The 26,708-nt window shown below is 43.4% G+C and overlaps 1 protein-coding gene across 8 annotated transcripts in view; it reads right to left on the bottom strand.

The window, feature by feature from the left end:
* The window catches only part of FARP1 (FERM, ARH/RhoGEF and pleckstrin domain protein 1), a 213,970-nt gene that overhangs the window by 13,437 nt on the left and 173,825 nt on the right, over positions 1-26,708 (bottom strand). For 7 of the 8 annotated variants that reach the window (XM_040584421.1, XM_040584424.1, XM_040584420.1 and 4 more), the window contains 5 exons: positions 19,321-19,511; positions 17,431-17,520; positions 15,106-15,239; positions 5,383-5,464; positions 2,183-2,420 (listed from right to left, as the gene is read on the bottom strand). In XM_040584421.1, coding sequence (XP_040440355.1) covers positions 2,183-2,420; positions 5,383-5,464; positions 15,106-15,239; positions 17,431-17,520; positions 19,321-19,511 — 735 coding nt within the window. The remainder of the gene's footprint in view (positions 1-2,182; positions 2,421-5,382; positions 5,465-15,105; positions 15,240-17,430; positions 17,521-19,320; positions 19,512-26,708) is intronic. The other variant, XM_040584418.1, reaches the window with a different exon arrangement.

Raw genomic sequence — 26,708 nt, 5'->3', positions numbered from 1 at the left:
AGTCTCTGGACATCATCTTACAGAGGGGAAGGGAGAGGGTGGAGTGTCGTAATGAGGAGACAATCTATTTCCCCAACAAAAAGTGTGCTCTGTTTTAGCCCCAGGAACTTTGTAGGAATAATCAAGTCAACTCAGAACACCAATGAATGGGTTCTCCTAAAGGACTTAATTTTTTACCTCTCCAATTAAGCTAGGGATCTTCTCTATGCTTGAACAAATCTAAACAAGCATTTTTCCCCCTGCCTGCAGCACACTGGGTCAGGTTCGTATTTGAAAACACCAGGACACGGCAGTGTCCTTTACTGTTACCATCTCAGATGGTAAGCACAGGAATTTGGGGGTTTGTCATCAGTCCCAGGAACGAGAACAACTAAAAGGGCTGCATGTTGCTGAGTTGCATCACGGCTCTACTTCATTCTCTCCAAAGACATTATCAACAATGGGTGACCTAACAGCTGGGAGTGATTTTCCTAAGGAAAATCTCCATTGTTGAGGAGGATTTTTGCTGTGTGAAGAAGGATCAGGTGGACCACAGGAGGAAGCAGACACTACAAAGTCCCACTCTGTGGCAGCAGAAGCCAAATCAAGTGCAGGGCTGCTTCCAATCTGCTTCCCGCGTTCTGTCTTTTTGCTGTGCAAACGACGGAGTAAGTCAATTCAGCCTAAGCTGAAAATAACTTCACAACGTTATCTTTCCTGGGCGACCAGCTCATGGGCTGCCTCCCTGTGCCACCACGTATGTATGTGAACACCAGCCTTGATACTCCTGAATGAACAAGCAGTTTCTGAATGGGCCAAACAACCTGACTGAATTCAGTGCTAGAAGAGCAGTTTTAGCCACCTGTGTTTAAAAATATGGGCAAGGGGACAGTCACAGCGGTTCTTCCTTCTTACATCATTGCTCAGCGCACAGAGCGCATCCACCTGCTAGTGGAAGACCTGTGCTTTGCTGGGATTTGCATCCACACCTTCCCTCTTTTTTTTTTTTTTTGCTTCCTTTATACTCTGACCTTTAACAAAAATCTGCAAACACCTTAGTAAAAGACTGATCCCAGGCTGAGGGTGTCCGAGTCACACTGTTGTTCTCATGCTCTCTTATTTTCACCCCTGAATCCTGTGTTTGTATCCATTTCAAAAGTGGAGCAGGAATCAAACCTTTGTGGCTGCTGCACTGTCTGGGGAGGTGGGAATGGACACATCATCCTCATCACCTTGCCTTGGCTAAAAGGAACGAAGGGACCACTTGCTGCATTCCTTGAGATCATTCAGGCAGTAGCTACATTTAGGCAAACATCTGTGTCACGCAGCACTTCAGTGCCACAGACCTCTGTGGCATTTCCTATTGCTACAGGTCAAGTTACCTCTGTATTTTGTGCATTGCCTGCCCTGGGTCTCCTCACACGGCACCCAAGGGACCTTAGCCAGCTAACACCTTACAGCTGGGAGCAGTCACGCAGAGCATTGCTCCCTGCCCAAGTCCTTCCGTGGGTCTGCACCGAGTGCTAACTGTATAGATAACACAGTTACCCTTAAATGTAAGATAGCATACAGTGGGGGATGGGTAAGAAAGGAGGAAAACAAATCATCAGAAATAGCAGGCAGTGAGTTCAGACTACAGGAGGAAAATTTCTTCACATTTGGAAAATAAACCATGTTGGCAGCTTTGAGTTCCTGAAACAAATCATGAAAACCGTAACAGAGCAAACCGCATACCTGGGAAACAAACCCAAACAACGTTAACTTAAGGACATAATAACAGCAGGCATACCGGGTCAGACCTAGAGTTCACCTGGGCCATCATTCTGTGTTCCCAGAGGATCTCTAGGGAAAGCTAGGAACAAGACAAGCGTTCATGGTTTGTTCCCTGTGCCCTCTCCTAACCTCCCAACTGTTTTCAGCTCAAGCCATTTCCTGAACTGTGTGCCATCTCTGTGTGTTTAATAACCCCCAGCAGATTTCTCTTTCAAGTGCTTGTCCAGCCTGTGACATAATGCATATATATAAGAGCAACCTCAATCCTACCATTTCTGGTCTTTCGAGCGCTAGATTTTGCAGCTCAATCCTCTTTCAATGTAGGCTTAAAAAAATAAAAGTGGGGGTTTTTTTTGTCCAACCGTGCATCTCTAATGAATTTGGATGCCATTACCCAGCTCCAGGAACTGGCGTCTTTTCTCTTACTTACCTCTTGAATCCCTGAAGTCTACGTGGCTTGGTGGGTAGTGTTTGCAAAGCCTCTCCATTATCTGCTTGTAGTGCATAAGCCTGTGTAAAGGTCTGAGAAGGAAGGTATTGAGAGGCAAGTAGCAGACTTTCTGTAGCTCAAAATCTCTGCAAAAGGTCTCCAGCTTGCGAGAGTTCTTGATGCCGTTCTCCAGCTCCACTAAAATCTCATTGTGCTTCCGCAGGTGAATTGTCAGTTGCTTACATGCACAAAGAAAAGAGCATGTGGTAGAGCTCTTAGCAATCACTGTGAGACATGACTCAGCCCAAACCCATTCCAATACAAAAATCCAACTAGCACAGCAGTTGGGATCTTGCAAACAAAATCACTGCACAACAGAATGGCTCTGATATTCACTCGGAGAGATGGCATTACTCATTTGAAGTACACCCCCCCCCCCCCCCCCCAGCCCCTCTGCATTCTCTGTAAAACAAAAGTACACCGGTAAACAAAACTAAATCTCCTATCAGTGAGAGATCCAAAGGCAAGGAGATGACACGAACATAGCTCATGCAAGTAGGTGCAATAGGGAGAGAGCCAGACGATGCAAAAGCAGAGAGAGAAAACAAAATGGGATTTTCTAGGAGGATGAAGGGATTTAGCTGCCTCCGTTCCCTTAGGTGCTTCTGGGGAACTGAGATGGGGGAAAATGGACTTCCAGCTTCTGCTCCCCTGTTACTAAGGAGAAGTTGCATCTCCTGGGAATCCAAACACACACAAAGACAGAGGCATTGTTTGACAGAAATGGGTACGTTAGAGCTCTCCATCCTTGGATTACATCCTCTTCTCCTTAGTGCAGCCTCTGAGATGATCCCACTGGCAGCAGGGGAGTTATGCACCAGCAAGTGAATGAGGTTTGCATGAAACAATTTCATTTAGGTCTCAGTATCACAGACATTCACGAGTCCCATTTAAAACAATGGTACAGTATTTTTTTTGAACAATTAACACAGGGGCTTCATTTGTGTTTTGCAAAAAGTCAACTGGTGCTTCAGGATGCACAGACCTTCTCTGAGCAGCCAAATAATGTCTCCCAGTACCCGGTAGAATATTAACCAGGAACAAAAAGAAATTAAATGGATATGTTGAATGGACCTGAGAAGAAAGTTCAGCTTCATCTAAAGCTTGTGCTTTCTGACACATTTCTAATCAACTCTCTCCTGTGATTTGTGACATCTCTATAAGAAACATACCTTCCCTACAGCCAAGCTGCTTCCTTCATACACTGCATGTTCATTTTACAAACCTGTAACTCAGGCAAAGACACAGCAGACCCTCTGGACTACTACAGATGCTGCCCATTAATTACTTGCTCTTAATTCCTTTTCTGTGTTAATCAAACAAGCAGTGTCACTTTTCAGGTCTTTTACCAGGTCTCATAATAAGTATGTAGTTTTAACTAACTGTGCAGTTCAAGTCAAACTGGGTTTTGCCTCCTTCCTCCCTGTATCTGTGCTCATCAGTGGTGGCAGATCTCAAAGCAAATGAAGAAAATCCTCTGATGGCAAAGGGCGAAAACACACTGACAGGTCTAAGTTACAGCGAGGATTGTACACTGCCTTTAGACTAGTGCCACAGAAGGACCTGCAGACAGCGAAGGACAGACAATTTAATGTTGTAAGGTACCAACAGCAGAAGCGGCGTCTGTCAGAGGCTTTCTGTGATTCCAAAAACTGTTTGTGCAAAGGTGCATACTCCTTGAGAGCAGCGATGACGGTAGAAAAGTCCCCTCTGCATTTCTTTCCATGCATCTGAACTGTGGCTTGAGAGTAAAAAGCAGTTCCCACTAAGTACACTGCAGAAAGGGTAAGGCTTGCTTGCTGGTGACAAAGCTGTCTGTGCTGGGCACTGTTTATCGAGATCTCTGTGTTCCTTTTTTCTGATTTGCTGTATAATCACTTGCATGTCACCTAATTTCTCTGCATCTCTCTCTCTGTCTTTCTGAAAGATAAGCCTAGTACTAACGAACATCTCAGGAGAGCTGTAAAGATTAAACCACCCTTTCCTCCAGCCAAGGCCTCAAGGCTGCTCCATTTACTAACTGAAGAATGCCAGAGTGGCAATCACCATGGTAAGATGTATTGGATAGTTCTGAAAGCACCCGAGATCCACATGCCAAAGGTGCAGTGCCATGTTTTGCTGCACACTGACCTGGATGCATGCAGAGGAATGGAGGCAGTGGGTTGATCAGCATTGCTAACACGCAGCTGTGGCCTTGCCTCAGAGGCAGTGGGTTGATTGACATGGACGATGTGCAGCTGTAGCTCGTCCCGCTAAGTGGTTAAATAGCCCTGAGGATGGTGGGAGAGGGGGTTGGGTAGAGGAGGAGTAGTGTGGCCTGACCTCTGGAGGAAGGAGATGCAGCACTGACAGCAGAATCTGACCGATGGTAAAAGCCTTGTTGTAGCCTACTGGTTTGTTTGTGCTGCAGCAGATGCATAGTGACGTTATAATAAGGTAAGCTGTGGGTTATCCATCCATACTGTAAAAGTCTGCAGGGTTTTCGTAGGTTCCCATGCCTGCCTTCAAGGCTGTTTGTTCAGTAACACAGAGCATCAAAAATACTAGTCTGGCTAGACTAAGAACAGATGCAAAGTCTGCTAAACATTACACCTAGATTTACACTTCATGCGTGTATTTTTGCTTTTAGTTTTAACAGGATCAAAGGCAAGTATTCACATTTATTAAAAAAGTCTTTCATCTAACTTGTCATCCTACTGCACAAATTGAAGTTTCCCAAATCAAATCAATATCCAGGTTACGGTCACTATTCCTGCAATAACTTAACCCTTATATTTGCACAAACAAGTAGGTACACTTGGTGTTTGAACAGCCTCTTCAGCCATAAAAATTCTGACATTTTGCCTTCTTATTTGAAAGAAAAAAGAACTGGAAATGAAATGTTCCTGAACTTTCATTTTCATTGTTCCTGTATTTGGAGACTGGGCTAAGGAAAAGGCTGGACAATTTAAAATCAGCTTGCAATTCTGGAATCTTGGGGCTCACCAAATGCTTTCTATGTTATCAAAGGAAACTTTTACAGCATAAGCCTTGATTACGATTGGCAAAAACCAGCACAAGACGCAACATCATATGAAAATGAAACACATGCTAACGTTAATCCGTGTCAAAGCTTAATAGTTATATAGGATCATTCCTACCTTCATACTCTGAATGTTCTTTAGCATAACATCTCCAATTCTTTGGTAATCTCCTTTCCCATGAGCATTAGAGCGGCCTTCCCTGTCAGCAACAGAAATATCACACTCTTCAGTCACGCAAGAAAACCACATAATCACTTATAAGCACAGAAAGGAACTCAATAGCTCATTTCTTCTAAAATCCTGATTCCCAGGCTCCTTTGCTCGGGAGTGTGCAAGGAATCTTCCTGATGGACATGTAATTCCCAGGTACAGCAAACCTTTCACCCAGCCTGGCTCGCACTCCTAACAAGATAGAGGGCAGGCACTTAACGAGGATTACTTTTAAAGAAAATTGTTAGCATTTTTAAACACACCAGAGAAGGCTGGAAAAGGTTTGAGAAAAAAGGCAGACATCAAAATCCTATGACAATATGTGAGTTTAGAGCAGAAGAATAATTCTGTTCAGAAAAAAGGACTGCATCCCTGAACAGGATCCTCAGGTGTTCCCCCTCTGAAAAGCTTTCTGTTTGTGCAAGGGAAAGTGGGACCAAAAAATAAAATCCATCCAGCATCTAGGTTTGACTCTTAAGTGTTACATACTGTCAGGAATTTCCTTTCAGTGTGTCACTTCTGGTATTAAAAATGCAAACTGCTCTATCCCACTCAGACGAGTGCTCCGTTTGGGAGAAACCCAGCTCCTGACGGAAAAGACAATTCTTGCTTCTAAACCCATGTGTGAGACAGGCAGGGATACCGCACTCTGAATCCAAACACATCTTTCAAAAAACACAGGAGGAAAACTTGTAAGAACCTAACTGTTACAGATCTGAAAACTAAGGTTTTCAAAAGAAAATCACCAGGGGGGATGTGGAGAGAAGCACTGTCTCCCCTTTCCAACTTCTAATACTGCATCCAGGTTTCCCACAGTGTGGCTTTCTACGTGCTGTCCTCAAATCTGAAAATTTAGTTCAACTCCCACATCTATGTATTGGGAGACAGATCCAGTCCTGGTGTGAGCAGCTGCAATTCAGCAAAAGAAATGCACTACCTTGGAAGAGGACAGAAATATAATCAAGCTCTAAATAAACCCAAGGGTAACAGGACCTCTGCTTTGTCTTACTGCTAAATGGATGCATTGTTTTTCACCCACTTGCGGTGGTTTATACTTTTAAGACAATTCTGCATGCAGTGAAGGAGTAAGTGGACAACCAGGTGGTAAATCTCTGCATTCTTTGTACCAGAAATTTAGCCGGAGAGGTCCCACGCTCATCAAATCATAGAGGACACCACTGCTGTTACGAATATACTTCCACCAGTAAGACGGATAGAATTGTTTGTTTGCTTAAAAATCTGTATTATTGCATGAATAGATGCATATTCAGACATATATTTTTGTTTTGTAAAGTTAAACATGGTAATGCTTTGTGCCGGATAGTTTCTCTGCATGCTTTTTTAACTGGGAAACATGGAAGGGACAGCTCATGAACACCACACAGTAACATCTCCTCTTTTATCCTTCAACAGACAAATCAACTCAGCTGATAAAACAAGGGATTACTCCATGTTCATTTGACCAATATCCAGTTTCATAGGCTGTCTTTGATTATTTCCTATGGTCTTCAGTCTCCCAGGCACTCACATGCCCATTTAAGCAAGAAAATACACTTCTCCACAGGATTTTTAAATGTTTTTTTCTAAGCCCAAAGGTTACACCAGGGTAGGAAGTTGGGTTGTGTCAATGGTAACTTTAATTAGCATAGCCAGTTTTGCAAAAGCACTACGTTATATAAACACTGCCACAATCCAAACATGCCCACGAAATGGTCTATATTGCAAGGGACATTACAATGGACATTACAAGACTACAGGCTCCACATTACCTGGGGATAAAAGTCCAATTTCTCTCTCCAGGAAGCCTTTGTCTGTCAAGTCATCTCCCTGCTGTACTGTTCCCTGTGCTTCCCTTCCCCCACGTCCTACCCATCCAGCAGCTCTCCCCACTCAAATTTCCTCTGAGAGGCTGCAAATAAAACTTTCCAGCCACTAAAGCACTGCTCCAAGTGATGCATATCAAAGCACCCCCGACTGAAAACCACAACCATTTGAAGTCCAAGGCAGTAGCACCGCACTGGCAGGAAGCAAAGGAAAGTCACCCCCCACCCGTGCAGCCAGCGTGCAGCATCCCATCCCAAATGGTTCATGCTGCGCCACTGCACACAATCCCAGAAATGTCAAAGCCAGATGAATTTGTGCTGCTGCCAGTAACGACATGGTATTTTGTAATTATCTCTAGAAGAATTCTTGCTTTATGTGTTATTCTCTAACTCTCTGGCACTGCCTGGCTTCTTTTTTATGACTCTACATTTGATTTAATCTAATGGACTTCAGCAGTTTGGTACCTTTCTGATTTACTTCCAAGACAAATATTAAGTACTTCATTACAGACTGCTATTTCTAAACAGAAGTTGCTTTTCTGATCTCCCAGCTACAGTATAGGTTGGCTAGAATCCTCATTGCAATTTTCTTATCTGCTAGCTATAGCTACTCGAAGGCTGACCCCAAGCCTACCCAAGTCATAGCGAGCGCTTCCACTGACTTTGTGAACTTCAGCTAATATTTAGTGCAGTTGTTCGTTGAACAGTCAGTTCCTTATTTCCTAAAAGTTGACCCCCTGGCCCCTCTTCAGCACAGCCAGCCCCGACTGCTTGCACAGCATCTCATCACATCAGCCATACATAAAGCACCAGGAACATTCCCCTTCATTGCCTTCATTGGTTTTGGCCACAGACCGGTCTGAGGCTTTTTTTTTTTTTTGAACAGTTTGAGGGCTTTCAGATCTTACTTTGCGCCTTGGCAGAGTTAACCTGTGCTGCAGGCAGACGTGTACTGCTGGAAAAAACAAAACCCTACAAAAATCCAGAAACGTGATGACTAGGTATTGCTCCTTGTTCCAGTTGTTCTCCTTGTTTTGCTTATTTATTTCCACGCAAAAGCTGTCTCTTGCAACAGGGATGATTTTCCCACTGGTGATGGTGCATAGACATGTAGGCTGTGGTATGGAGCAGAGGGGCAGGGAAAGCTGAAGCCAAGCATGGGGGAACATGATGGCTTCATGCCTGCCTCCTAAACCCCATCCTCCACTCCACTCCAGCTGTCTGCTGAGACTCCACGGTATTTCCTACGCTATGCTGCCTTCTTCCCCAGCTCCTCAACATGCAAATCCCATGTAAACAAGAAGAAAAGAAACCCCAAGAAAAATGCATCCAAATCCACAGCATATTAAAAGAAAAACTAAGCATCCGACCTATCAGATGGTGTCTTGCTGCTTCAACAGCCCGAAGCACAGCAGCAGAGAAGAGCTCTCCCTGCGGTGTGTGTTTTGAATAACAACACTCAGCTTGCTGCGGGGGAAGAAGCTGCTCATTTGTTGTGCATCAATGACTAAATTGTTCTTCTTACTCCTTGTTTTCACGGGTCACTGTTTGAACATGGTATCTACCTGCCAGTGACAAGGGACAGAGATCAGGGACTAGGTTCTTACAGGTTTTCATCAGCAGCTGATTTGTGACCCGACTCCCAGCTCCATAGGTGTATGAGCTGCTTTCCCTACCATAACGAGCCCTCACTCCACTGACTGTGCGGGGAGGTCTAAAGTCACTGAAAAACATTGAAGAGTGGAGATATTATTCTGTAAGAAGCTAATTTCCCATTTTTTTTCTAAATAGTCCCTTTCTTTTTATAGTAATGCAAGTGTACAACTGCAAGCAAAGAGGAGACTGACTTTTATACCCAATAAGACACTATTACTTAAAACCAGCCACCAGCTCAACTTACAGGGACTACACAAGCAGCTATCATGGATTTTGGAATTACATAAACTTCTCAGTGTACATCATCGAAAAATTAATGTAAAGATATCTCAAGTCAGCCCATACTGTCCTCAGTCATCCAGGAATGGTAGTAGAAGGAACAGAAATTTGATGGGGATAGTAGGAAGGCAAAGAAGGAGAGAAAGGTCTCAGAGATATTTTTTTCCAGGTGAACACAAAATACTTTGATTACAGCCCTTCAAATGCAGCAAAACAACAACAACAAAGAAAACACCCAACAACAACAAAATCAATTCCAGCAAATGATATTTACAGCTTGTGACCTTCTGTTACATGCTCAGGAACAGCACCTCCCTCCTGGATCCTATAGTTTTTGTCTTTGGGCACTTAAGACACTTTTGACTTTTTAAGAGCATTATTAACTAAAGTTCTAATATTAAGAAATACCTTAAACATTCCCCGTTACAAGTGCCTTTTAAACAAGAGGAACATTTTGTGACTTGAAGAGTCGATAAATTCCTTGCTCACACCCTGCTATTACTCAGTGCCTCTTACTGCCCTGCCCATTCCAGCTGATGCTGCAGCTGTCCTTTCTGCAGCAAGCAGTGCCCAAAACGCTGCTCAGAGCCTAAGGAAAGTACTGCTGAAGCCACCAGAGCTTCCCAGAGCCCCATCGAGCCTTTGGGGAGCATGCACACGTTTAAAGGCTTCGGGCTGGCTATCCCTGTTGTGGGAGAAACCCAATCCACAGGAAGCATGCGTCAGTAATGCTTTTGAACGGTAAGAGATCAGAGCAAGTAACACCACTGTACGGAAATACACTGAAAAGACAACATGTCACGCCTTGCTGTGGCACACCCTCAGAGGCGATCCCGGCCACATCCTGCTGGGAGAGCCACACAGCTGAACATAACGTGGCTCCGGGTGTGACTAATGGATCCTGGACAAGCTATTTCTCTCCCACTATTTCAGATTCACTTGAGCGTAGCGTGGCTCTAATCCCCAGAAGTACCCAAAAGTGACCCCAGCAATGCAAACTGTCCTGTCAGAAGCAAGCCCAAGACACTGGCACCGGGCTCCTCTTAATATCTTTGTCTCAGGAATCCACCACACTGTGTAAGTCTGAGGTTTGTACTACAATACATATCTCATTTCTGCACATAGGAGAATGACACTTCCGAAACTGTTCTCCTCATCTCTTCTCCAGACACGCAGAACCAGCTGAACAGTCAGCGCTCGTGCCTTTAAGAAGGCAGACAAGGATTGCTGCCTTGTTTATATAAACTGTTTATCAGGCTGTTCTTCCTGACCGCAAGTACTACTTCCCAAACAAAAAATGGTTAATAAATCAACGTTCAGCTCATCTTCCTACACCTCCCTTAGTGCTTTTTATTACAGGTTTTCAAACTGCCTTCCATGAATCCCGATTGAGTCCTCTCCTTTCATATGCTAACATCTAAGAGCTTTTTTTTTTTTTTGCAAATTACCAGCCGCACATTTCTCAGCCACATCTGGTAGTACTGAGTAGCTGCTTCCCTCACAAGTGCCTATGAACTGGGAGACTGGCTTCCCTGGGAGAAAGAAGATGAGTCTGCCTGCATTTCTGGGAAGTACATAATGCTTTTTCTTCCCAGCACATGGATAAGGTCCAACATGCAGATTCATACATACTCCCTGACAGGGCTTCCCAGGGCAGAAACGGCTATCCTGGCTTGCCCTAGCATTGCTCTTTGCAGTGCGTAGTGGTCGACCAAGGAGGGATACTTATGAGTTCTCCATTTGCTATCTTCTGTCAGAATTTATAGAAACCAATATGGAAACTTATAATACAAACATGTAAAAGGGTGTGGGAAAATGAGTTCAATTTTTTTGGCTGGAAAATGGTGCTTGTGGCCCAAATGAACAGCCTATTAAACAGCTTAGATAAAGGAAGGAGTAAAACCTAACTGACTTCTCGGATTCAACTGGCCAAATGCTAATGGAGCACGTCACGCTCTGTGTGCACTGCCCACACCTTTTCCTGGGGAATGGGAGCCAGTTTAAGTCACCGAGACATGTCTCCCATATTTTCTCCCAGCAAAAAAAGTTGGGAACTCCCGGCCTTGCACCCAGAGCCTTGCTGAGGAGCATCTTGGATGAGTCCTGGTAGCCAGGACCAGGACCTGGGTGCCCAGGTACCAGATGCAGCTTTCCTGGCACTAACAGGACAGCCTGATGTGTGCTGTTCCCTCTCCCATCTCAGGCATCTCCCTGCTCTTTTTTCTTCCTCCTCTCTTGCTGTATGAGAGGGCAGAGCCCCATGCCAGCCTGCAACCACCAAAGGCCATCCTTCCCCTCCTCAAACCGCAGGGCCTCTAGTTGGGTATCTTCACTTGGTCCCAGGAACATAGTCTTGCGAACAGAGGGCTCAGCACAGCTGGGGCAACTGAGGGGATTCACAGGCTGCTTCAACAGCCCTGCAACAGCACAGGCAGGGCAGAAAACATCACCTAGATTATGGTATGACTGATCTTAGGATGCTGTGCAATAAAAACACCAGGAATCTGCTCAGTTTCATGGCTAGAAAGAAACCCTGGCTGTGAAAAATGCAGCCATTTCCCATATTCTGCAGGTGGCTCTTGGTGTCAGGATCAGCTCACATCTTGTTAATAACTTTATCACTATGCACTAGGCACCAAGACGTGCTGCTCTTAGGAAATGCAGTACTAAAGAGAAAAATGGGCAAATTGTGTAAAGAAACAAATCAGACCTGCCAGAATCTATAACTTGGTCAACAAGATATCAGCACTTAGATGTTCAGTAGCAAATAGCCTGGCTCTGACAGCAGTTTCAAACAGATCAGAAGTCTTTGAGCAAGCCAGAAATGCTTTTAATAATGTGCACAACCCGAGCTTCTTGGAGCCAAATACTAAGTCTATAGATGTTTTAACAAATTAACAGCACAGAGCCATCTAACAATTGTTACACACGATCCTCCCCTGGCCTTGCTCTCCTCACACCATCAGCTTCAATGCGATCCAAGTCCTGAGAGATCAGGGAATAGCCTCCCATAAGAGCTTCCAACAGGCAGCACGAAGGTTTCAAACAAACCTTAGACAAACACACGTGTCTAGGCAAAGCAGGCAGGCTAAACTGCACTTTAAGTTGATAAAACCCATCATCCTACTCACTAGGAGAATGAAGATGACTGGTTACAGACATCCTCTCAGACAAGCTCTCACATCACATCTGGGTACTCTGGGGCTTCCAGTAGCTTGATGAAGTCCACAATCCTTCCTTCCATTCAAAGGCCCCTTTCTCCACCCTCTGACAAATGCAGAGCACGCTCATGCCTCAGGACAAGCTTCCTGCATTCCTCCCCCCTCCACCTGCCTGGAAATTTAAAAGAGCTGTCATAGAAGAGTCAGATTTAAATGAGTTGGCTTGAATCCTGCCCGAATGTGCCTGCAGCAGTGCCGTTGGCTCAGCCAGGCCCGCGAGGAGCTCCGCAGCCGATGCAGAGGCTGGGCAGCACTCTGCACGGCTGTGGTGAACACAGTCAAAGCCTGCTGGCTTCAAACCACCTGGGGCCAAAGACAGAGGTACAATCATGGCAGCACAGACATTGAGCTAAGCGACCTTGACCACGCTGCTGAAGAAATTCCCTACCACATTGCCACCAGCAGCTGCTTCTACATGCTGAGGGGCTGTTTATTTTTGTCACTCACCGTTTAATTAAACAGTAATCTCTATAGGATAGAGTTTATTGCTTGCAGCTTATCTCGGTATCTGTGGCATTAAATAAAAAAACACCACTTCCAAAATCACACCTGCCAGCAAATCCGCCTCCCTTCCTAAGGCACATATTCAAATCTTCCACAACTTTAAAAACAAACACTGTCTACAACAGTGGTATTACGTTAGGCAAACTTGTGCTGTTGGTTGCAAACCGGATGCAGACCAGCGGCAGGAACAGGACTGCTTTTCTGTCAAGTGAATCAGAGCAGCTCACAGAAATCCCAGTGGCTTTATGCTAACTGTGGAAGGACTTGCAATAGCTGACCTGACAAAGTCAGAATGAGGTGTTCAGCCTGGGACAAAGTTACCTCAGCAGAATATATCTGAGTAATTTGGATTGCAAAGTTGCTTCATAGCAAATAAGCACTTTATATCATAGAGCAGTTTAAATATGGTATTAGGAGCCTTAAAATGTGGTTTACCGCTCTGTGAAACCATAGCCTTAGGACACAAGGAAAAGCTGGAAAATGAAAGGCTTACTCAGCTCTAAAAGAAGCTAAATGAAACAAAAAAACCCCAAAATTAAATGATGGAAAGCCTAAAAGCCTAAATATTCCTCCTTTCTTTTAAAATACCTCCCCCCCACAGTAAGTGGTAGTAAACCATTGTAGTAAACAATGTCACCTTTCCACAGCAGGCTATTATTGCATCATCATCCCAGTTTTGAAAAACATCACACCTGGACAGGAGGTTGACATCCCCTTGTAATGCCACCAGCAACCAGAAGGATATAGGAGGAATCTCTGTTTCAACGTGCCCCAGGAATCAGCACCCAGCAAACTCACTAGATTAGACTGGTCTGATAGAGAGCAGAACTTGGCCCTTTACTATACAAATTTTCCTCTTCCCACCATGCACCCTTAACCCCAACTACTGTTAATTCTACACCATGACTGGAGAAACAACACTATTTCATAACATTTGAAAGGGCTTCCCTGGAGTACCTGCAATAAACATTCCTTACTGAAAAGTAATTAACACCAGTAAGAATCCTGACTAGATTAAAACAGTGGCAGCCCAATGCCAAAAAAAAAAAAAAAAAGGAGATACGGGCAAAGTTGCTGTGCAGCACGTGCCTTAGGAGTAACCTTATGTCAAGTGTCAGCCACAGAGTCCTGTGCGAGGATGGCAACTCACCCAGGACTCAAGAGGCAGCATCACATTCTCCTCCTCACAAAAAATACCCACTAATTCTGGAACCGAGCAGGGTGCGTTTGGATAGCACTCCTCGGCAACAGGTTGTGCTCTTGTTCAACGACCTTGCTCATCATCACAAGAGCTAAAGTCACACACTCCAAGACTGTGTTTTGCTTTTGTTTTGATTAATTAGTTAAAGAGGCATTAAACTGATTAGCACTCATCAAGTCTTCCTGCTCTGCTTTCACGTGATTTTTCATTGTCACTTTCCTAACTGAGAAGAAAAAGCTAGGCTCCCAGCACTAAAGATAAACTAACAAAAAATGCCTACACAGAGTGAGATAATCCAGTCCAGACAGGTCTAATGAGACCAAGGAGAGGGCTTCTGCGTGCTGCCTTTGCTCAGACATCAGTGGTCAAATGAACTGTGTTACGAGTCCTGCCAGGGAAGAATTACTCACTTGATAGCTATTTCATAAAAATGCCATGTTCTACTGTCACTATTATGCTAAGGATAGATAATTTTTAAGCCCAGTGTCCTCTTCCGACACTGTCAATTTGTAGAGTGCACTGTAGACCCTGAGACTGCCAAAGCTGTGGTGCTGCGGAATGGGAAGCTGGACTCTGAACCCCACTGCAGCCTACACCTATTTGACAGCAACAGGACTTGGTCCTTCACCGCTCCCTCTTTATTACTGATAAGTCTTGCTTGCAACACGTTTTTCAGAAGAGCTGCCATATAGAAACACTGACACTTGGCAAGAGAAAGCTTGATTCAGAATTATGATCTCATTTGCATACATCTGTACCTGACTGAGATACCCAAACAGGTTTGTCGAGCAAACACAAAGCATGATTCAATATACCCAGCCTGTTAATGACCAACACCTGTGACTTTCACAAACAAACCATGACAGTAGATCACAGAGTTACAAAAAGGGAATGCAAAGATGCTAAACAGTATGAAATAACACAGCTAAATAACAAACAATCTTACCACAGAGCAAGTCTCTGCTCAATTTCCTTGAGAAAACCAGTATGAAATTTGTGCAAAGGTTCGAAGTTGGAGAAAATGAGATTTTTCAGTGTTTCGGGCATGCAATCCTCTTTACTCACTGCACTCTGAAACCACTACAAAGAAAAAAGAAGCAAAATTATCGTGGGGTAGATAGAATGCAGCAGGTATGATCATTTGCTGTTTTTATACACCTAACCAGTAAGGACCTTATTTAGCTGGCACTAGGAATACCACCCAGGCTACCCCTGACACTCCTACATGCTGAACTGGGGCTCTTATCAGCAGTCAGGCCCTGCATAATTAAAAAAGAAACTCCCTTCCCCTTTGCCATTACTGATCAAATCTTGAAAATTCTTTTCAAGCCCAAACTGGTTTGTCAATACAAACTGAATTTACAGATGCTGTAGGTGCAAGAGAAAGAGTATTGCAATACTTGCAGACATTCCAGTAAAAAAAAATAGTACATGCTCTGCACTTTCTTTTGCCAAGTTCTGCTTGAAATTCCTTTGACAGGAGCTGGTACAGTAAGCACTCAAGACCACGCTGCTGTGTGCAGACAGAGAACATCATGCAGTTTGCGAACTAAACAAGTAGAGGGATGGCACTTCCAAGACAAGGCACTAGTAGCAGAAAATAGAGGAGGGTCAGTGCCAAACGCTGCTAAGACTGCAACAGGCTCCTGCTCAGTTTTGCTCCATATTCTCTTTATTTCAGGCTAATAGACCTATGGGTGATGTAAAGCCATAGGACTAGGGGGCTTGCCAAGGTGGCACAGATTATTATCTGTGTATGTAACATGATAATGTTACTCTGTCCTCACTGCACTGCGGGGTGCCAACTACCTATGGAACTTCCAACTTCCTAGCAGGAAACCTAGAAGGTTACTGGGACCACAGGAGACTGTTACAGCAGCCCTGACTGGAGCTGCATCAGCTGGAGCTGACCCAGACCTGCGATAAAAAGAGCCCCCTCCCTCTCCCCTGCTTTCTCTCTGCACTGACCACAGCTAAGACTGAAGAACTGCACACCAACCAAGTCTCAAAATTAATGTGTAACACTTGTTCCTTCTACCTTTTCCAATGACACTGGCTACTCGTTCACTCTTAGTGGCCTCCTGATGGGCCTGATGATTAGCTTAAAGCCAGTTGTACACCTTTTGGTGGCACACCAAGTTCGAATTTGCCTACCAAAAGAATAACGACTAGGGTGAAAAATGGAGTTTAGCTCTAAAGAGCTAAACTTTCTTTTTCTGCAGCCACTGAGTGAAATAGAAGATGAAAGCACCATATTTACTGTTGAGACTGCAGCAATGACCACCGTCCAACAGAATCTGGCCTCTTCCCTTGTTGGCCTGGCTTCCCAGAAAGCCAAGGTAAGTAGGCAGTGGAGCCACAGCTACCTTGCTGCCTGGAACAACCATGCTATCCCAGCCTACAGCAGCTACGTTTAAGTTGGTGTTAGATCAGCTGCATCTGCCACATGGACTCCTGGAATAGCTGAGAAGCTGGGGAGAAGGCGTCTCTCCCTGGTTCCCACCTGGCACCAACAGACTCTTCCATGTAGCACATCCTCCTTACCACAACATCAACACAGGAGGGGGCAACGCACCTCACAGAGCTTCACACACCGGGTGATTAAAGACCTGGAAAGCCTGGAGCTGGAGGCCCTGCTGAAATACTATGAGGGGTTTTGGATCCAGTGCTCTTTTACAGACAAGTGTTATTTAAGGCCAGACCTTGTGCACATTACTCTTGGAAGTTAAACAAATGTTGGTGTGTGTGCAAAGAAGGTACATATCTGCCTTGGTGGTTCTACAATCACACTCTGATCTGATGCTACAGAGTAATGAACAGACAGTTTCACTTACTGAAAAATCAGAATAATTCAAATAGGTACTGCACAATATTTCATGTTAAATGGAGGGCATTTAATCCAGGAGAAAACATTTATATGTCCCCCTAGGGAGCTACTTCAGTTTTAAGAGGTCATTGAGAACCCACAGGCATTTTTAGTAATTACAACCACAAAGTATGAGAGCATGAAAAAAAATAACTGAACTGTGTCCCAAGTTCCTCAACCTGATACAGTTACGTAGCATGTGTTACTAACCACAGTGCAAATCTCTACTTTCTGCTTTTTGTGTGATTTCCTCCCTAGAGCCATACTCCTGGGCACTGCAGAGAATACCTACAGTACAGAATATAAAAGAAGCATGGAACAGCGAAGATGTTAAATGGAGCAGATGAAATACTACTGCTGACTAGAGCTTCACATGTTTCATGAGTAATGCTGAAGTAAACATACCGATGTGATGACTTCAAGGTCCTTCAGGTACGTTCGTTCTGTGGTCGCTACTTCTTTAGCAATGAAGTAAGCTTTCTCAGTTGGGAATCTCTGTAAATTGCAAACATATTAAGTTTTCATCTGCTTTTATGGAACTGCTTTCTATAGGAAAAAACTGCAGACAACAATCACCAGGAGAATTACAAACTAGTGACCTTTGCTTGTGGTTACTGTGACTCATGCTTGAATGTTTCTAAGCCCTGAAGCCCTGAAAACAATCCTTCCTTGTAAACACAGGAGAACAAGCACTTTCAATGGTTCCTGAGAGACACTTTTCAGCCATGGTGATTTCTACAGCTTTGGGGTGCTGATGTTCCTTTCAGCTTATTCTACACATCTGGAGCAGGACATATTCTGAAGTTCACAAAGAAATCCTTTCCAGGCTAGATAACCATTTGAATCAAATTTGACAATTGACAAAAATGACAAAATGACAAAAATTAGTATTTGATTGTTTTAAGTTTCATCACCAGGGTAAGAATCCACAGTAAAAATATTCTTTAAAAAATCAAATCTGTAAGATTTTTCCAGAGCAGGTAGGCAACCTAACAGTGGGACAACAGAATGATTTTAGGGTAAGCTACAGTTTTCAAATTTCAGGAAAAAACCAACCCAAATCCTCCTGTGTCATCCAAGAGGCAAAAGTGGTTTTGACCTCTTAATTCTGAACAGCCAAAAGATCCCAATTGATCTTGCTCTGTGTTGCCCAGGAAGCAAAAAGGAAGAGCAAAACATCCATAGATCTTTTGCTTCTATATTTCCTCCCTGAAGATCAATGATGCAGAGGATGCACTAGAAAGGGATGCAAGGGGAGACTGCGCGGGCATTTCCTAGTCAGTAGACAACCCCGCAGGAACCATCACCCGCTGGCATACACAGCAGTCACTGGCTGCTGCAACTTGGACTGACACCAGGGAATCCTGAGTTTATTAACTGATTCCTGGCTTTTCTTTTTCTCAGATATCTTGCTAACTGCGCACACTGGGAAAAGGGATCTTCCTTACACATGCTCCCACTTCCCAGCAAAGCCATCTGAGTTCCTACCTCCTTCCTCCTGAGATGCTCCAAGCTCAGGGGAAAAAGTAGGTGACAGAAGGACAAAGGCAACCCCCTCTTGCCCTGCAGCACAGGAGGGACAAGCCAGCAGGCACCTAGAACACCCTGGCTCAGACACAATCCCTTTATCTTCAAAAGGCACTTTTGGATGTGATGTTCCCTTATGGCTCTGCTGCAATGATGGGGCTGAGCCAAACACTCCCAGCTGAACGCTGCAGGCTGTGGCTTGAAGACAGCACTTTGTGCTCCCACAACCAAATGCTCCCAGTGGTGCTCCCAGCAGACTGGAGAGTCTGTGCTGGACACTCCTGAACACACTCAATGCTCTTCCTTTTCCTTCTGTTACAACAAACTTACCCAACTGCACTCCTTAGAACCAAGCTAGATTTATAGGAGACCCTGTCCAAAAAAACTTTTAAGTTTGCAGCCCAGATTTATCCCACATTAACCTTAGGGACACAAAGCTACCTATCTTTTCCCCACTGCTGAAAGAGGAGCTGGGGCCCCTAACTTCTGAACCTCTGTTAAGGGGAATGAATCCAGGGCATGGAGCCCTCAGTTACAGCCCTCAGTTCTGTGGTTCTGGCCTGATCAGCTCCAAACCGTGAGTTTGGCCTCAGGAGCACAGGGATGCTCTTGGACATGCTGTGTGGCTGAGGACAGCAGATACCAAGTGACCCAACTCAAGTTATCTGTGTGGATCTACGGGGGTCTAGATATTAGCCGCTTTGACAAACAGCAGTAGTCACAGCACAACACGGAGAAGAGAGCAAAGGCCAACTGCCTCTGCCTTACCTTTCTTTTGACCTCTTCCTCATCATCAGTCCTGATGCACGATGGGTCATTCAGCAAAGGGCTGATCAAGGGAGATGACTGCTTGGCATCAGGGCTCAAGTTTGGAGATAAAGACATATTTGCCACTGATGGTCCTCCTTGGGAATTGATGGAAAGCTCTGAAAGGTGAGGGCTGCCAGTCAGAGAACCTGCTAAAAAATGGTAAAAGAGAAATCAGTTAGGACGGATTCTCTCTAGAAAGTACCAAAAGGAGTTACAACCTTAAGTTGCAGCATGTGAAATTACACTACAAGAAGCAGCCATCAGGGTCCTCAAACTAGTCCAAATGGACTTGGAGCCAGAGGAACTGCATCCACTTGCATAAGCCAAGGGACTGGAGCGTTCCTTTAGCTGATGCACTGGCTAAAATGAGAGTCTCTGTAGGGAAGGGATCAAGGCATACATGACTGAGCTGCAATGTTTACTGCTACATCAAATTAATATAATTTTTTTCACCATTATAATCCACTCTATGAAAGAGAATAAATACAACAATAAGTGGGTTACCCTACGAGTGCCATGCTTTCTAGCAAAATAGAATTTCAAAGACTTCATAGGGAGCTACAGGACACAAGTTAGAACAAATTCATCTAGTGGAAGTCTAAAGAAAAAGAAACTATGACTCTCTACAGCAGTGTTGCTGCTAAGACCAGTCAGATCTAACATGAAGGAAGAAAACTACTAGTTCCCCAATTTCTACACACAACACAAGTATGTATATTATACCTTGTAGGTCTTTCCATGCTCCTCTGATTGTTTTGGGATGGAAATGCTAGCATTACATTTACATAAGAAAAGCAATACTTTTAATGCACAAAGCATAACAACTTTAGATTATCACAGATATAAAGCCCCGTTTAATTTTGGATTAAAATGTTAAAAGAATGAGACAATTAATTACACTTCCATGAATTCACATACACTACATTAAATAAATATTACTGAAATTAGCATTTTGTCTTCTGGGAGGCAGCCAGACTACTCTCTGCACAAAGGAAAGAGTCTGCCAAAAATGCCCAGTGTTCTCCCAGCTATTCCCTCCTCCAAACCTCTAAAAATCTAAACCTGTTTTAGGAGATGGATCTGTCACGTGGAAGAACATTTACAGTCTGTACCGTTTTGGCATCATACATTAAAATCCAACCAAAAAACGTGATGAGCTCTTGATTACCACAGCTAACAGGCTGTCTAGGATTAAATGTAAAATACATACATTGCCATATATAATTAACGTCAAATACATTTTACTACCATGTTTATGACCTCCCTAGATTATGATAGGTAAGCGTTCCTGTTGCTACAACACAGCTGAGATACTCCAGTAAACAAATGCACCAATAAATTCAATTAAGCCAGTAGTAAAACCTATTTATTTTCTGGAAGAACTCAAGATTTATTACTAGAATATGAATGTTTTCCAATTCCAAACCAGTTCATGTTTGTATGTCATTCTTTGACAAGAGAAGGAAAAAAACAATACAGTTATCAGTTTACGTAATCATGACAGTTATGTAGCCTATTATAAATCAAATTCAAAGCAGTATTTGTCTGAAATAAAGGTCTGTATTGTTACAGCTACCAAGGAAGGATTTACCAACAGTTTCACACTAAATCAATGTTCAGTGAAATTTGAGAAAATGCCGCAGCTTGTTACACAAATGTCAATTTTATTGACACTAGCACACAACTGTATACAGTGTTTTCAAAAGAAATGGAATTCATCATTGAGAAATAGTGAAACAGATTAATAGCAAGGTTATAAGGTTAAAAGTACGTAACTACATTACAAAAGACATAAGAAAAGTGGTATCACCTCAAACGTGGAAACAAAGAAATTCTGGCACTATGCCTGTCGTACGACAGCGAATAAATGATTTGCACCTCTGTGAGAAGTTCACAGGCATTACAGTCTAGAAGTTAAATAGCACCTATCTGTGATAGAATGGTAGAGATATATTGACATATCTACCTACCTATTTATAATCCAAGGTCTAACTTCTGATGTACAGAAGTTAGTTTTATCAGTACAACTCAAGTGTTTCAAACTATAAAGTACCAAATAGACAACGAATTAAAAAGACTTCCTAACCTACACTTGGAAGACACGACTTAGGAAAAGTATTATGGAAAGTATCACCAAAAAAGGTGCCTGGTGGCTCACAGCATTGAGTATACAGCCCATTGATTAAAGACTTGCACATCAATACATCACTGAAATTCTCAAAGGTACTCTGCCACAAGTTGAAATGCTACATCCTCCTTTTTGGTATCAACGTGGACACAAGCAGTGACCAAATCCAGGCTACATCAGTGTCACAAACAGTGACCAAATCCACCTACAAGCAACAGCTCAGCTAGACTCCATCCAATATGCTGAACCAGTGAAAATTGAAGCTAGGTACAAGACAGTGGCTATATGACAAAAAGGTCTCAAAATGCTGTTACATTAGCATGTTCTGGGGCCTAATTACAACCAACGCAGCCATAAAGATCAACACATTGGATGCTGTCCTGGTAAAGGTGGAAAACAAACTCATTCTTCTGTGAAAAAGTCAGTATGTCATGAAAAAAATGAAAATGGAAGGTCTTCTCTCCCCCACTGCCAATCAATCAGGACATGTGTCGTGCTGATGGGTCACAGCAACGCTGCAAAGTGACTTTCTCTTTTCATTGAGGTGAGGAACAAATAACCTGCATTAACCAAACGGTCTTTTCTTTGTGTTTCACCTGACCTTCTGCCACAGGACAGTGTATTCATACAGGACTTAATCATCAACTACATACTGCAGAATATAAACAGAGGCAGAAGGGAGAAGACCAATTCTTATTTACAAGGTACTGAAATTCCTCACATTTTACCCTAAAGGATTCACTGATTGACAGGCTATTATTAGCATGTCAGTGCCAGCTATCAAGTGGTACTGCACAGAACATTGGAGGCCTAGAAGGTTTGCAGCTGGTAACGTGGAAGTGTCTTTGCTTGTACTCCAAAGGATTTTTATTTAGATTCAGACTTGGGCCATCTTTCAAATATAATTGAGCCAGCTATATATACGTAAACCAAGAGACAAGTACAAAAGCACGTTTATCTAAGGATTGCTTAAGCACATATTAAAATTATATCCTTGGTGGATGGGCAGGAATTAAGCATGTGCTTCAAGTCCTTTCTGAACTTGGGTTTACGAAGAGAAACAAACACTGGTTGGTGACAGTGGCAAATAATGAGAATGCACTTTACCACAGTATGCCAGATTAGCCCATCGATACCAAAATACCTGCTGTGGTTCTTAGTTTCACTGAACTAGTTTATTCTCCAGACATTGAGAAAAGGTACTGCAGTAGGGAAGGTGACAGAAAAAATAAACCTCGATTGAAATCTAACTCAAAAACAATCTACAAAATGACAGAGGCATTTATACAGCCACAGAACATGAAACCATGGGTTAATCGTCGTAGCTGTACACGCGTCTCAAATCACTCCCCATCCACATACATGTTCCACATGATAAGTAAAATGAAGCCAGTGGCTAAAACTGATTAATAGCCATACCTCTGTCAAAACACACATCACAGTTGCCTGCTGCGGTTTGGGCTGGGAATGCATGGGAGTGCTGGCAAGCTGTGGGTGGCCAGCCGTGGTCCATCCCACTGGCAGCACCTGCTCTACTCTAGGCTCCCGTCACGCGCAGAGGGACTGATGCTGAGGCTGGAGCCCACAGAGCCTTGGGCTGGCTGAGCTACACCGCTTTAGAACATGGCTAGTACCGGGGAAGAAAAACAGTTCAAATCCGTACTTTTCAGCTGAAGAAGAAAGTCTCTCCCAGAGGTCAAATCAAGTCATAGGTGAGCTGAACTGCCTGCTGCCTCTTTCTTTGTCGCTGCATAGATGGCATCACTGTCTGAAAGCCCTGGTTAGAGACTAACCTAACATGGGAGGGCTCCCCTCTTTGTGAGGAAGACAAATGGGCCTCAATGTACCCTGAGGATACTCCTCCTCTATTCCTTTTCTCCTGAAACTGCTGAATAACAAACTCAGGCCATTTAGTGTTCTGCATCTGCTTCAAAAGAAACAGTTCTCATCCCTACACACTGTGTTTTGACAGCAAGAAGAGTACAGCAGTGTTAAGATGCTTCTGGGTATGTTCCTCCTCTGAGGAGTGTCAAGAAGTGAGAATGACTCAATTACGGAAACTGAGTGGAGACATCAACCATTACTGAAGGTGACGGAAATTCTGCTGGAAAACCTCGTGTACAGCTACAGTGCTCATAACTCAATTGTTAAGGGTTAGAATGTTCTCAAGTTGTATAGGTTTATTATTAGAAATTAAAACATGTTAAGAGCCAGAAAAGTACCTTTCTCAATACCTGGAATGCTGCAGGGCTTATTGTCTCTTAGGCCTGTTCCACAGCCTGCTCTGCAGTCAGGGGGCAGATACCAGTTACCCTGCTTTAATGGCCCATTAGTGTTTTCTAAACTCCAGTCTGGTAGATGAAACCCAAGTTGTTGCCCCTTTGTCCTCTGCATTACTGAACATACCACTTACAAAGGCTCTTTAGTAAGAGAGTATCTGGCAGAGCTGCCACTGCTGTGGCCACACAGTTAGGTCTTAATTTTTCCATGGTCACAGTGGTTGCATACCTCTAACTTCTACCTGAAAGTTTTGGTCAGAGAAAGATGCATAGTACAAAATGACATGGCGACAGATAGCACCAGATGAAGCAGCAGGAGTTCTCAGACGCATTTCACCAACGACTAAAGTACCTTAGACTGGAGGTTTAATAAGGGTGTCCATCCCTTCTCTCCTCAGCTGTGAACCAGGCACAGCCATGCTGCTGAACTAACAGAGTTATGGGATGGACATGCTGTTCTGCTCTCCCTCAATGCAAGAACAAAACCCCACCGACTTCCACGAAAGCTTGAGGGAGACCAGTTCATCAAGCTGCACATCTCTTCCCCATTAAATAAAGCAAGCTGGAGTGCTGGATACAGTTTGTTAAAGATTTTGAAAAGTAGTTAGAAATCAGCCATAAATTTGCGTACAAACGTCCCTGAATAAAGTACCAAACAATTTGAGGAGGAATAGGAATTAAAAACAACTCAGGAAGGGATCCCATATCACACATAACCAGTAACTGCCTGGCTTGAAGAGGCACATGACAGGGAGAAAGGTTCACTCGGACTTCACAGCTTCAAAATGCATACCCATGGCAGGAGTGGCAAGGATCTGGGAGAACGGTGCACCTTCTCAATGAACCAATTTCCTCATATTTAGGACAAAGCATCAGCCAGCAAATGGACAGAACAATTAAACCAGTGACAGTTTTACAGCAAAATACCAGTTAGAATGAGTAAAAGCCTTCAGTACAGGTAAAACTAAAAATAATAAAAAAAAAAAAGAAAAAAGAAACTAATTCCATGCATACACAGTTAAATGGCTTGACATGCTTATAGTCTCATCAAGCTTGGTGTTGGTTTAGTAGCCAGCAATGTCTCCAGCTGGTAGAGGTCCATGCTTTATTGGTATACTGCAGTATTAGACAGCGGTGAGTGTGAAATCAGACAGTAACTGCTGTTGGCCTACATCAGGGTACACTCGCATCTTAAGAACAAAGAGTGAACATTACAGCCCGGGAAGAATAAAAGGTCACTGGGCATCAGTCCTTTATCTCTCCACACAGAAACAGAGCAACTGATAGGAGGATTTCCTGCTGTATCCAGGGTTAGGGTTAGCTTGCTTTTGTTTGTCTTCAGACCAACACCACGCGGTGCTACAACAGAACTGCAAAGGTTCAGCCCCCATGTAAGCTTATGCCACAGATACTGTCCATTTCAACAAGACATCTCCCCAAGCCTGCAGTGATCCTGCTGATGAGCTACGGCAGACAGACTTGACCATCGCTGGGTGCAGCCTTCATTAGGGAATGAAGGGCAGTCCAGTTGTGCTCAATGGAGCCCACAGGCCCTGGAAAGCAGACCTCCTTCCCCCCTCCCTCCACTCCTTATCTCCTCAACACGATAGTTTCTCAACCTGAGACTCACGACCTGGTGGGGGCTTTGCCAGTTCTGAGGAGCGCTCTATGAGACAGGATCACTGTAACAAGAGGAATTAGGTACTCCCAATACAAATAGGTATTTCTGCAGTAAAAGGACATTGAGACAGTGCTTCCAAACAATGCAAGGAACAGAAGATACACCATGCTTTGAGGATAGACAGAACGTTGAAAAGGCTTTTTCTCCCAGAGAGGTACATGCTGACAAAACAGTGCATACAATGAAACAAAAAATGTTTCTCATTAAACGGTATTAAACAAATGACAAAAATGAGAATGAAGTCCCCAGCATTTTCAATTTTAAAAATTAATTTTGACTATTGAGATTTATTTAAAAAAATCTATGCATGTGTACACACAGAAATCAGGAAAGGGCTGGATAAGTGAAACACTGCCAAGCTTATGAACTTTTGTTAGTGGGTCCAGGTGAGTTTTTTAGCAGGAAAGGGAAAAATAAGGATTCAGCTAATCAAAGGTTTTTAACTGCCTCGTGGAAAAGCAACAGGCATGAGCTCCAGCATTCACTGAACTAAACAGAAAGACCTACCTCTGATCTTGCTGTAAACCACCAAAGGCAAAACCCTTTTCTTCTAAAAACAGGATTTGCAGCATTTTAAAGAAAGTATCTAATCTAATTTTAACAAGCTTGAAAGCTCTTGAATCAGAAAGCATTCATTTTCCTTCAGCCTTCCATGTTCAATCAGTGACAGCTGTATCATTACTGTCTTTAGAGCTAATTTTTATCAGCAGGAACTGTGGATTTTTATGATTCTCAGGGGCCACAGCTTTACAAAAAAAAATCAATAGAAATCACATCTTAAAACTCTTATCATTCTAGAGCAAACTAAGTATTTACCATCATGTCATGCAGATTTATGATCCTAAGGTCTTTACCCCCTTTACTGTAATAACACCGCCATTATTTACACTCATGAAAAACATGCCTGTGAATACACAGTTTAGCCAGACACACAGGCTTTCCAGATCTCATAGCATTTAAAAGAAAGTGCTCACTGCTTTTAATAACAAACAACATAAAATAAGCTTATTCTACACGCTCTTTATAGACCACAGAATTAGAACAGAAGACTAGATGCTCTAAAGAACTGCTACATGTCACCCAAGCTAGGCTTTTTATTCATATGATGCCTTCGATTTTTAAGTAGAAAATCTGTATTTTAAAATATCAAAGGCACCACACAGCCTAACCACAGAGAGGAATGCAGAAGATGCCTTTGCTCAGGATCCACATGTTGCACAAGAATTATTTGCCTTATAAATAAGTAAATAAGATATGT

The sequence above is a fragment of the Falco naumanni genome, chromosome 2, assembly GCF_017639655.2.
Source record: "Falco naumanni isolate bFalNau1 chromosome 2, bFalNau1.pat, whole genome shotgun sequence".
In the NCBI taxonomy this organism is placed as follows: domain Eukaryota; kingdom Metazoa; phylum Chordata; class Aves; order Falconiformes; family Falconidae; genus Falco; species Falco naumanni.
The sequence above is the reverse complement of the archived record's forward strand: the minus strand, read 5'-3'. Positions and strand labels throughout refer to the sequence as shown.